The 13139-nt window shown below is 38.3% G+C and overlaps 1 protein-coding gene across 5 annotated transcripts in view; it reads left to right on the top strand.

Moving 5' to 3' along the window:
• The window catches only part of MACROD2 (mono-ADP ribosylhydrolase 2), a 1333204-nt gene that overhangs the window by 322840 nt on the left and 997225 nt on the right, over positions 1-13139 (top strand). For 4 of the 5 annotated variants that reach the window (XM_048842624.2, XM_048842625.2, XM_048842621.2 and 1 more), the window contains one exon: positions 5616-5645. The exons of the other annotated variant lie outside the window; for it this stretch is intronic. In XM_048842624.2, the coding sequence (XP_048698581.2) occupies positions 5616-5645 (30 nt within the window). The remainder of the gene's footprint in view (positions 1-5615; positions 5646-13139) is intronic. 5 annotated transcript variants of the gene reach the window in all.

The following is a 13139-nucleotide window of genomic DNA, read 5'->3' as shown; positions in this document are numbered from 1 at the left end:
CCCCCTTTCCTGGGAAATGTTGGATAAAAAGCCTCACCAATTTGCATAGGTGACCACAGACCCAAACCCTTGGATCTGAGAACAATGAAAAAGCATTCAGTTTCTTACAAGAAGACTTTTAATAAAAATAGAAGTAAATAGAAATAAAGAAATCCCCCCTATAAAATCATGATGGTAGATATCTTACAGGCTAATTAGATTCAAAAACATAGAGAACCCCTTTAGGCAAAACCTTAAGTTACAAAAAAGATACACAGACAGAAATAGTTATTCTATTCAGTACAATTCTTTTCTCAGCCATTTAAAGAAATCATAATCTAACACATACCTAGCTAGATTACTTACTAAAAGTTCTAAGACTCCATTCCTGGTCTATCCCCGGCAGAAAACCCAGCATAAGACAGACACACAGACCCTTTGTTTCTCTCCCTCCTCCTAGCTTTTGAAAGTATCTTGTCTCCTCATTGGTCATTTTTGGTCAGGTACCAGCGCGGTTACCTTTAGCTTCTTAACCCTTTACAGGTGAGAGGAGCTTTCCCCTGGCCAGGAGGGATTTCAAAGGGGTTTACCCTTCCCTTTATATTTATGACAAGATCAAACAAAATACAGTGGCAGGAAAGGATGTTTCACAAAATGTGTACGAGGAAATGTGGCTGCCTGTTTCATAAATTACTGTTACCCTGCTCACCAGCAGTCTTCTATGAAGTCTTATTAATGGAATAAAAATGGTGTCTCTGGAGATAGAACATCTTGCATCTCACACTATCATCAAGTATAAAGATATCTCCTTAAATAAATTTCACAATTAAAAAAGTATCTATCAACTCAAGTATTTAAGTTTTTATATGAAAACAAGATCAAACATCTGCTAAGTCCGATAATATCAAATCAACTTTTAAAAGTATGTTTTTTGTTATGCTGACAGATGTCAATTTGTTACCAGTGCCGTTAATCCTTTGCAAAGAGATGGTCCCAAAAGAAATTATTTTTAAAATTTTGTCAGAGTATTCTACCTACCTCCACACACACCCCATGTTATTCTAGTAATTTATCATTACTAAACTCAACTGAATTGACAGCAGATGATAAAAGCTTCACTGTCAGTAAACATCCATTTAAAAAATCAGCTTTTTTCACTTTTTAATTGTTCTGTCTGCAATATTAAAAGAATTTTTGTGAATACTCAGATTTTTAAATTCATTTGCTTCATCCGAATTAACTTTTTTTAAAATTTACTTTCCACAAGCATTCAAGAGGTCCAAAATGTTCATAGAAAGTGAAAAATTTGAAGGGAATTTCAGGATTTGTTGCAGAAGTTCTGTGCGTATTCAGTCAGTGAGCACAAACAATGCCATGTGACTTCCCTAAGTAAGGCAGATCAAATTTAGAATGTTAAGTTCCATCCATATTTGTAAAATATATTAATGTATACATTTGAATAATTAATATATTTTGACAACGTAAGATCTCGTTGCTGATAATCCACAACCAGAAAGAGACTAAACTTGCTTAAATAGTTTCCTCCAAATTATTTGCACTTCTGTGTTTTGGGAGGAATGCTGGTGTTTAGCGTGAAGGCCGATTGCATTGGTCAGAACAGGTATACACTAATGGGACTTCTTCAGTTGTCCTGTAACTGCTGATCATTTATTTCTTGAGCACGGAATAAAGGCACAGTCCTGTGAGGTGCTGAGCATATTCAACTCCCATAAATTTCAAAGTCCATTACTTAAGCACCTCGCTGGGGCTTGGTCCGAAACCCAATGGGCAGACTCATGGTTTTTTATGTGAAGGATTATTCCTTAGGGATTAATCTGAGTCTAGGAAACTCTCTTTTTACTTCTGACGTGATGGTACCAAATCTAAAACTCAGGACCTGAAAGTTATATTACCTCTTCAGGACCAAAATCTGCAGCCTCTATCCAGGCAAACCCCAACTGACTTCAATGGGAGTTTGCCAGTAAGGAATGCAGGATCATGTTTTACCAGCATGTGTAAATTGTTGACATTTTTACAAATAAGTGCCTACAGTACAAGCTGCCTGAATTGTGTGCTAGAGAGACAAGATGGGTGAGATAATATCTTTTATTGGACCAACTTTAGTTGGTGAGAGAGACAAGCTTTTGAGCCACGCAGAGCTCTTCTTCAGGCAATTTGTGTGCTGTCACTTGGTTTGATATAAATAGGCATACATTTAAAGGCATGTTTCTAGGGGTGCATTATAACCAGATTTTGAAAGTGAAAATTGGGGAACTTGCTGTGGGCTGGAGATTGCAGAGAGCAATTTTAGCAAGGGTCAGGGAAGTGGTCTCTGAAGGGTAGCTTTGGGAGGGATTGGGGGACAGGAAGTCCCTAGCTCTCACTGTCTCTTCTCATAGTTTCCCATATACCTTCTCACCCTATCCTCTCTCTCTCTCTCGTCTCAAAAGCAGACTCTTTCTTGTTCTCCCCAGGTCTGGTTAGAATCCTGTGCTCAGCTGTAGACTAGGGCGGAGGATGAGGACAAGAATCACGGCTGCTGGCCCAGGCTGGATCAATATCTGACTGCAGATGATGGTTGTGTGTACTAGTAGCTCCTAGGCTCAGTGACCTTCTGTGTGTGTGTGACAGGAATGTCTCCAAGTCTCATGCAGGGCATGGTGGTTTTGTGGGTTGGAAAAGGCAGGAAGAGCGGCAAAATGTGAGCGTTCTGTCTGGGGCAAGAGTCCTTAAGGTGCTGTCGGTCTGAAGGGCAAAGACAGTAAAATAAAACAATGTTAATAAGTTACTACAGTAATTCTAATAGTTGTAGTTGATTGTGATACATTGTGGCCAAAATCTTTGTTTAAAATGTTTTTACTATTGAATTTTTATAATGCTAACTAGTGTGCTATGTTTTAATAAGTTGAAAATTGTCAAGGAAGGAGGGAATTTAATGTGATCTAAGCAGATGGAGGATGTGGTTTTGCAGAAGAAAATGTTAGCTGAATATCCTAAGAAACTTTCTAACAGTGAGGTCTATAAGATCTTGGGCAAGTCTCCCAAGAGAAGTGTTTGAAGCCCCGGAACTTGAGTTCATTAAAACTAGAATGGACAAAGCGCTCTAATACACTTCAGAGAATAATCCTGTGTTGCAGGACGATAGCGTTAGGGGCTTTTCTCCTTTTTTCAGCTTGTCTGATTTTACAATTGTGCTAGTTTCAGCTTATACATGTGTTGATTAATGTTATTGCAGTGAGAGTTGATATTGACTATTCAAGTAGTTTGGAAACTGCTAAAGTAAAGGATACATCAGCTGTTTGCATTTCATGGAATTATTTAAGTCGTGTGCTCTTCTTCGATATTGTATTGAAATTCAGTGAACATAGGAGGTGGTAAAAATATATGGATCAAAGCCTCCTGCTAATCTTTGCAATATATATCATTTTATCTTTGCAAAGAAACTTGTATAGGGCTACAGTTCTGTTACCTGCTAGTATTTTTCAAATGATACCCACGAGTCCAAAGGATGCTTGCTGTGGTACAATAACAGTAAATAACAATAACAGGACATTTTTCCTTTTTTTTAAAAAAAAGGAATTTGTGTTAGTTACTAAATACACTATTTTATGGAAAACGTAGCTTGGCAATTGTGGCACAGCTTCTGTAGTGTCAGGAAGAGCTGATGGTATGACTGAAAGAGAACGTAAGAGATGTACCCCCAAAAAGAAAAGAAGTAATGAAAAAGCAAACTAAATAGACAGTGTACAATATGATTTCTTTAGATGGTTAAAATAAACCATCAACAAAACCTACCATATGGATTTGTACTTTGTCACAATTAATCATTTTGGTGATCCTAGATTATTCCTACTAGTCCCGTAGTCATGGGGACTATTCCTATAGGAATTGTTCCTTTCAAATAGGAAAGCTCAGATACTAGAAAGAGATGCATGCAATACAACATATATTATATACTTCCCCATAGCCTTAGGGTTTATCTATATAGGGGCATTCAGGAAAATTAACTAAAGGTGTGAATATAAAATAGATTAGCTAAACTGCAATAAATCCCTGGGTGGAGACACTAATTCAGAATTAGGGCTTGTCTACATGGTCCCACAATGTGGATTAGAGGGATATGAATTGTAGCACACACTAATGTGTTGCGCTGTAACTGTCCCATGTAGACCCCGGTAGTGTAAATTAAAAGATACCTAGTTCATGTTAAAATGGGACTATATTAACACAAACAAGGTATCTTTTAGTTTGCACTAGCAGGGTCTATATGGGGCAGTTACAGCGCACCACATCAGTGTGTGCTGCAGCAGCTCACACCCCTGTAATCTGCACTGCAGGGCCATGTAGATAAATCCCCAAAGTGGCCTTAATTCAGTTTATCTTAATTCACTCCCAAAGAAACTGTGTGAAAAGCAGCTTCACTTTGGAAGTGAATTAAACTAAGCCAAATTAAGGCCACTTTAATTCTGAATCAGAGTTTCTCTGTATGGTTTTAATGTAGTTTAACTAATCCACTTTAAATTCATATAAAAATTAATTCAGATTAACTTTCCTGAATATCCCTGTGTAGATAAGCCCTTAGGTTCTGGAGGAAGGAATGTTTTACAGTCTCGCTCCTCCTTTGCTCATCAGTAAGGTATGAAGGTTGGAGAGAAGTGCTTGTACCTCTTCCTGTTGCTTAACTAATTAAGTAGAGTTTGAACCTTTATTTCCAGCTTTTCATCCAAATGTTTGTGCTGAGGGAACTTGCATTTCCCATACAATTGTAGGATGAGTACTTCACTGAAGGGGGCAAGCTTATAGGCTTACCATTTCCCCATTCTTATGCCCAAGTTGTGGAGGGACAATGAGTGGCTGCAGCCACACCAGCTTAATTTGAACAGCTGTCTTGAATAGCCTTATTCTGCAAATTACTGCTGTGCAAAATTTACCCTTTATGACTTGGACAGACAGATGAATAGATACAGTAGAGCAGCATGTAAATATACTGAGTGAAATCCTTACCCCATTGAAATCGATGTGAAAACTCCCATGGATTGTAATGGGACTAGCATTTCATTCACTGTGGTTTTTACAGATGTCTGATTAGAGGATAATTTGCTCTTTACTGATTTTCATCCACAAAGGCCCCATGTCATAGAGACCCAGGAGAACTAATCACAGAGGGCACCAAAGCCCATTTGCTGATCTCTAAACTGACAAGGGGTTTTGCGCCTTTATTTGGTTGTCACAAAGGAATATTGCATGGACAGTTATACAGTTTCAGAAGTTTATGCAGTTTAAAAGTATTACAATTTTCATACATTGTTTTTAATTAATTTAATCTACAGGCCCAGAAGTGTTGCATGGTATTTTACAAATAAAGGTTTTGAGAATAATTTAGGTAAATATTTTTTTTTTAAATGTGAACCAATAATGTCTTTGGACAAACAGATAAAAATGGAATGGTTTGAATGAAAAACAGTAACTCGAATTGTTTTTGTTTTAATAGAATGTACATTCTCTAATATGAATAATCAGTTTCAACAATTTTACACTATAAATATAAATGTATACCTTATAAATAAATACTTTCACCTTCTGTACCATTTCATATTTAAATTTAATTCTAATTATTCTCCTTTTGCTTTTCCTAGCTAATTCCAGTCTTCTTGGAGGTGGAGGGGGTAAGTCTTTGTTTAACATGCTCCTTTTTCTCAAAAACACTATGTATGCTCTGAACAAAAATAATATTCAGTAATGCCAATAACCACAATCAACACAGATCATCTTGTTTATGTACAATAAGTTCCAAATGTAAAACTACCTGAATGGAAAGAGAACCAGATGAGCTTTTTATCCTTTACATACAGCCAGGAGGTTGTGACCATTCCTTTCATATATGGACCTCGTAACTGTCACCATTGTTACCTGAAGCATAGGCTGCTGTGCTGTGCTCTGTTTGGGCTACACCTTAGAGCCATTCAAAAACTAAAGTTGGGGTATCTGAAGTTGAACTGCTACACTTGATGTATCTTTAAGTTATTTCAAGGAACATCTGTGGCCCATGGATAAATATCAGATAAAACATTCAAGAAACTGTAGCAATTGTAATTACTTAGTAAATAAAATTTATGTTCAGACATTTTTATCTCAGCTGTTCACCCCATATCTGTGAGAATAGTGCAGGAGAATAATACTTTATTTCTAATCTTTTCTTTTTGTTGTTGTACTTTGGTGTGAACTTTTAAAATTGTGAGTTAGTGAGGCAAAAGCTTGTGTAGTGAATGACAGAGTGGCTTCTAATGTTGTTCAGAAACACAATATTTTTTCCCTTTTAATACATGACATCATTTTGCTTTTCATGTATTACTGTAGCCCTAAGAGCTTATAAGAGTTAACAGTTGAAAAAATTATGCAGGGTTAAATTTCAGCATTTCTCTTGCTCACTCTGTTTTCTGCAGGAGGGGTAGGGGGAGAGGCTCCAAGCTAGAAATTTCACAATACAGTAGCTGTATGGATAGCTATTAATCTTTCCTGGCTAGAGTTTAAAGGACCTGATGATCACAGCCTACATATGCAATTGGAAAGGGAAGGATTCAGTAAAAAAGATTGCTGTTGCTTTTCAGACTCAGAGTGATTTGTTTTCGCAACCTGAACAGTGTAAGCAACCGTCATTCCTGATCCATGAAGAGTGGATTCTCACGTGAGAAAGTGCTTCAAAACTACATTGAGAGGGAGTTAGAAACATGAACAGATTTTTAGTTCAAATACAGATCAGAATGTAAACCTACAATGAAGTGTTGTCTAATAATTTTCCAGTCAAGTTAATCTGTTTCTATTTCTTTGAGGCAGTTTGTGATGCACCAAATTTGATTTTATTATTTGTATTACTATAGCACCTCGTGCCCTGCCCAAGGTAATCCCTCAATAGTGATTGATGGACAAAAGGTGAGATTACTATATTATCGCCTAAGTATTTATTCCCATTTGATAAAAGTCAGTACAAATACTCAAATTTCAGTCAGGTTTCTAGAGAAATGGTTATTGTAGAAAAGTTTTAGTTGTTGACTTTCATCAGTATTTATTCAGCTGGACTGCACTTCAGAAGTTGGTATCCTATTACTGTGGAACCACAGAATGTAGCTTGTCCTCTTAGCTCAGTCTGGCAGACAGGATGATGACCAGTCCCCAGCTGGGATTCTTCTCGCTTTTCAGAGCAACCATCGCTGCTTTTCCAATTCAGTTCCTGCTTGACTCAAAGCCACACTCAGAAATGTGACCTTTGCTACCACATCTTGATGTCATTTTTGTTTCTTAACCCAGAAGGTGAAAGACACTTGCTCCTAAAAGGCAGGCACTGCTCTGGAATCTAAAATAAACTTGAAAGGAAGTGAGGAAATTGGTTAGTAAAACTTCAAAATGGAACCCTTCAGAGCCATCATAAATCAAGGTCCTGGTATTGGTGGACCTAAGGACACCCAGTTACAAATCCTCATCACTTACTCTCTCTAAAAGTACCTAGGGCTTGTGCTGAACATATGGTCTTTCTTATAAGCTCTTCTCCATTCAGCCTGGAATCTGACCTGAGAATGTTGGTAAAGGTCATGTTGGTCATGCAGTGACACTCTCTCAAATGGGTTTGTGAGATTCCTTCTCTAGCTGACTAGTTTATTTGGCCAATCTCAGGACTGGGCCACCCAAATGGTACAGGAGTCACTAGCATTGTTCAGTTTACTAGGTCTCACAGCAAACAAACAAGCAGCATCCTGGCTCCAGACTTCTCTTTATCCAACCAGAATACATACTGCCTTGGACAAGAGTCTATCAGGGTGGGAAGTAAATGTGGATCCCTGCTGAACACAGGGAATATGGTCTCCAATGGAAAGACGGTTTCCTATAAACACCCTTGTGCTGCAGGCAACAAGGTTAGCTGCATTACTGCTCAGAAGGCTAAAATGGGAAAAATTTATCCTCAGAATTCCAATGCATGACAGTGGTCATGTACCTGAACTATCGGGGTAGTAAAAAAAGTAAAGAACTCTCAGCTTGCTCCTGTTTTCCTGGGTACAGGTGATTCTCCTCTCAGTAAGGTTCTGTTTATTCCAGCTCAGCTTCACTGTACACTGTGGGCTTAGGCTCTCCAAGTTTCTTCGAGCAAAGCTGCAATAATGGAAAAGTCCTTTTTGTAGATCTGCTTGCAGTGAAATTCAGTTCCAAGTGCTTCGTCTTTCATGTGACATTTTTACACCACCATGAAATGCCTTGGGTCTCTGAAAATGTTACCTGTTCTAAAATCTAGATTTCTTTTCTAAAATCTTTCCAGCATTGAACTAATTGTAATTAGATTGTGTGAAGAACCCTGGTCTCATCTTCCTAAGTTTTCTAATGATCTATTAGAAAAAACTTTTTAAATAATTCTTTTGAAGAGTTAACGGACCAAGTTTTTGATAAACATGTTTGCAAGCTTGTCCTTTGGTTCAAGTGCCGGTGGCTTTGCATCACTGCCAGCTACTTTTGTGCCATAAGAGACAACCACATTTTAAATCAGTCATCTGACCAGATTATCTAAGTATAATTGGGCTTTTTAGAGCCAAACTGATGATTGTCCTTAGATTCCAATTTTAAATCTCCTGTGTATGGTTTTTATGACAGAATGAAGAGATATGAAAGATGCCAGACAACAATTATTCACATAACTATTTTTTTAAAACACAACATCACGAAATGTACAATATTATTTCAATGGTAGACTTCTATATTTAACTAAAGATTCTTTTTAAGACTTCTTTCTGCTTGTCAGATAACTCTTATGAAGTTCCTTGGAGTTCATTAAGAATCTTATGAGTAATTTTGTCTTTCTTTTAAAATTTAAATTCAGTTTACTAAGAGACAGCCTGATGGACACATTTTATTTCTTTTTTCACCAGGTTTACCACCCAACTGCTTCCATTAACTTGTGCAGAACAATTATTTATGTATTATTTGTTTCTAGTGTCACCCACAGTATCACAGTGGATAAATGCAAAAGAAGGCACAAGCCCTACCCTGAACAACTTATGCTCCAAGGTCAATATTTTCAAAAGGGGCTAGTGATTTCTGATGCCTCCATTTTTTTTATGCCGAAATTGTAACTCCTTTAAAATTGCCTGAATTTCAGAGGTGGTGAGGGGACTCAAAGTTCACTGAAAATCAGGCATCTTAAGATGTCTCCTTAGGTTGGACACTCAAAAATGGAGATGCCCAAAATTACTACTTTGGAAAAATTAGGCCTAAAGTTGTGTGATAAGCATGGGCCCATTACTACACACCTTGTTCACAAGAGTAAAGCCTGCAGGATCCTGGAATGATTTTTTTTTCTCTGCTTAACAGTCCATCTTTTCTCCTTTGCCTTACCACTTCTCAGTTGTTTCTCTGAAGGTATATTCTTTCTTGATTTGCTGGACGTAATGAACCACACATTGCATGCTAATCTTTGGGTTGTCCTTCTTTCTGTTTATACATGATATTTTCAATTCAAGCTTATAAACTAATTAGTAACAAACTAGCTTTTTTCTGTAGATGTTAAATTTGTTCAGCAAAGGTGACATTGGTTGTAAGTATACCCCAATGTCACTAATATTATTTATAAAGTATTTTCTATGTATATGTAGTGAGGGGGGAAGGGGAGTCCAGTTTAATATGACCTCTTAGGAATTTAAGCATCACCTCACCCCCATGTAAAGACACAGCTTATTTCAGCAAAATAGTTATTTTACAAGTTTATCTTAAATCAGTTCCCCAAACGAAGCTATATCGGCAAAACACTTTTTTACTGGTATAACTGTGTCAATACTAGAGCTTTTGCCAACATAGTTATGTCAGTCGGGGTGGGGGGATCAAACCCTTGAATGACATCTATGCCAGCAAAATTTTTAAGTGTAGTCTAGGCCTGCCTCTCCAGTCTTTAGCCTACAATTTAAGGGAATATAGTCTGTAATCATAAACCATATATTTAACTTCTAAGTGCATTTCTTAACTATATAAACAGGGAGTGAAAAAGAAATCTCACATTAGCTATTGTTTTTACTAGTAGGGTGAAATGAAGTGCTATGTTTTGCCAAGAGCTAGATCTGATGTACTCATGTATTGTAAACTTCAAATACTCTCTTTTAAGAGACAAACGGGGGATTTATGCCAATCACTGCCCACAAACATTGAACATTACTACTTCATATAGGACACTGAGGCCTGGTCTACACTAGAAAATTAGGAAAGCATAACTACATCACTCAGGGATGTGAAAAATCTACAGGTAGTGTCTACACTTAAGTATTCCAGTGGTGCAGCTGTAGTGTTTTAAGTGTACACAGGCCCTGAAGGACCTTTTCATACTTTCAGTCCATAACATCATTCATTTTCCACACAGGCTGCACCTTTGAACAAGTATTCACATTAAAGACCCAGCCCTTCTAAATTATTTGGTTTAGCCAATGGATCCCAATGGGTTGTCAGTGGAAAGTTTGAGAGTACCAGTGTAGCACAGTCAAGCCTTTCTGATTCAAGGAAATAAACAATGGGTTGGGTTTTTTTGGTAGAGTTCATTTACCTCTTCCTTCATCATGTCAAATAAATGTTAATGACATTGGGGTATACAGTAGAATCTCAGGTTTCAGAGTAACAGCCGTGTTAGTCTGTATTCGCAAAAAGAAAAGGAGTACTTGTGGCACCTTAGAGACTAACCAATTTATTTGAGCATGAGCTTTCATGGGGGTGGGAGGAGGTGTTGTTTCATGATCTCTGTGTGTATGTAATGTCTGCTGCAGTTTCCACGGTATGCATCCGATGAAGTGAGCTGTAGCTCACGAAAGCTTATGCTCAAATAAATTGGTTAGTCTCTAAGGTGCCACAAGTACTCCTTTTCTTAGTAGAATCTCAGAGTTACAAACGCCAATCACACACCTCATGTAGAACCAGAGGTATGCAATCCAGCAGCAGCAGAGACCTCCCTCCCCCCCCAAAAAAGCGCAAATACAGTACCGTACTGTGTTAAATATAAACTACTAAAAAAATAAAGGAAAAGCAGCATTTTTCTTCTGCATAGTGAAGACTAAACACAGCTTTGAAACAATGTTCTGTTGTGAACTTTTTGAAAGAACAACCATAACATTTTGTTTAGCGTTACGAACAACTTCCATTCCCGAGGTGTTTGTAACTCTGAGATTCTACTGTACTTACAAACAGTGAGGTCTTTAAACAAATGTATCTGCCTCATTTTGGCATTCAGCTAGCCTCAAAAGCTGTTCGTTGCTTTGTACGCTGTCACATCATTTCTTCTTGTATGTGGTGGTGGTGTAGCCATATTGGTCCCAGGATATTAGAGAGAGAGCTAATATCTGAAGAAGAGCTCTGTGTAAGCTCAAAAGCTTCTCTTTCTTAACAGAAGTTGGTCTAATAAAAGATATACCTGACCTGCTTTGACTAATGTCTTCCCTTAGGTATTTAGATAACTATGAAGAGACACAACTTTCTTGGAGAACAGTGGTCATTGAGAAGAACTGATAACCTGAGGCAAAAGGACTATTAGCCTTAGTTGCCCATTAACCCCTTAATATGGTTTGTTAGAAGATAGCTGTTGCAATCATTTTCTAAGTAAAGAAAATTAAGTGTTGAATCTCATTCTCCCATTGTCATTTTAGTCCCCTGCCTCTCTTTGAGTAGGATGGATTTGATTAGTACTGCATCTAGAGGTTTCAATACTATGGAAATACATCAGCCAATCAAGTTTTCTATATTTTTACTTTCTATACAGAAGTAATACTAGTTCTCCTTTGAGTGATTGTGTGTGTGTACATACCCACACACAAACACCCCTCTTCAGGTGTACCTGAGCCCGGTGCACTAAGTCAGAGACTTTTAGCTAGCAGTACCCATTGTACATGTGTCTTGCAGGTCCTCATGTCTCAGACCTAGAGTGTAACAGATGGAGCTGCTCTGATCCACTCTTAATTCCTTCTCATTGCCTATGGCTAGGAGTTGGAAGTCCCCGAGTCACCTTGAACTCAGAGACTTGCCTGCTAAACAGTGTATGTAAATAATTTATAGTATTAGTTAGCGTAGTGTAAATAGACAGCGATATTTTTAGTTTTTCTTTGTTTCATGAGTAGGGAGTTTCTTTTCTTTCTTGAGGGCACTTTAAAATGTAGGAATCCGCAGCATTGTCCTTCTTGTCAGGCTGCTATGCCTTCAGTGGGGGGTGTGTGTGTTGCTTGATTCGTTGAAATGAAGGGGACCTAGCAGACAGATATTCTGTCTGTCAGTCTTTTACTACCAGGATGCAGAAATCTTCTGAGATAGGCCTTAGGGAGTGTCTCATGGCGAAAGTCATACAGGTGGCTCAGATCTAGGCTAGTCCATAGCTGAGTGGGCTGAATATTCATTATCCAGAAATGCTCTGTCTGTTTCTTCTGCCTCTTTGGTCTCTCAAGGGTCAAAAACCTGTGAAAATAAACAGGGAGAAGAGGCATTGCTCTCATTCCCCTGGATCTTCGTCCAACTTGATTGTCTTCTAGGTTTCAGGAGGGAAAGACTGAGCTGAAAATGCCTCCTTCACCTCTCATAATAACTTTTACTGTAGCGTTTCAGCTGATAAAGGACTCTCAAGACCTCTGGTACTGAGGTTAGAGAAAGACCTCAAGAACACCATTCTGTGGTACCACCTAAACAACTCTTGATGTTGGTAGTCAAGAGCAGTATATGTCACTGGTGCCAGTGGCCCCAGCACCGAAGATCTCTTTGCCAGTGCGCTCAATGTCAGTGTGTATTATCCATGCCAGACATACCTTAGCTTGGTGCCTTCGGGCTTCTTTGGTAGCTAAGGATCTGCTTTCTCTCCAAGTGCTGGACTTGCCTCTCCTGAAACAGCCTGTGGTTTCCAGATGTTTCACAGTGCGAACTTCGGGACTTCCTCAATGTTCACATTGGTATTGGACCCAGTGTCTTCAACTCTCAGAATACTGTATAGGAACTTTCTAGACTGCCCAATACCACACCATCTCTGTCTGAAGAATATGCCTGTTCTTCTGAGACTCAGAGCTTCAAAGAACCATCTTGCTTAGATTGCAGAGACTGAGATATTTACATCCTCTGACTGCAGGAAGGCACTTCTCCATGGGTTTGGATCATCAGTCTTATAGGTGTAG

This window comes from Caretta caretta, chromosome 3 (genome assembly GCF_965140235.1).
Source record: "Caretta caretta isolate rCarCar2 chromosome 3, rCarCar1.hap1, whole genome shotgun sequence".
Taxonomy (NCBI): domain Eukaryota; kingdom Metazoa; phylum Chordata; order Testudines; family Cheloniidae; genus Caretta; species Caretta caretta.
Note: the sequence above shows the minus strand (reverse complement) of the source record. Positions and strands in the feature narration are given on the sequence as shown.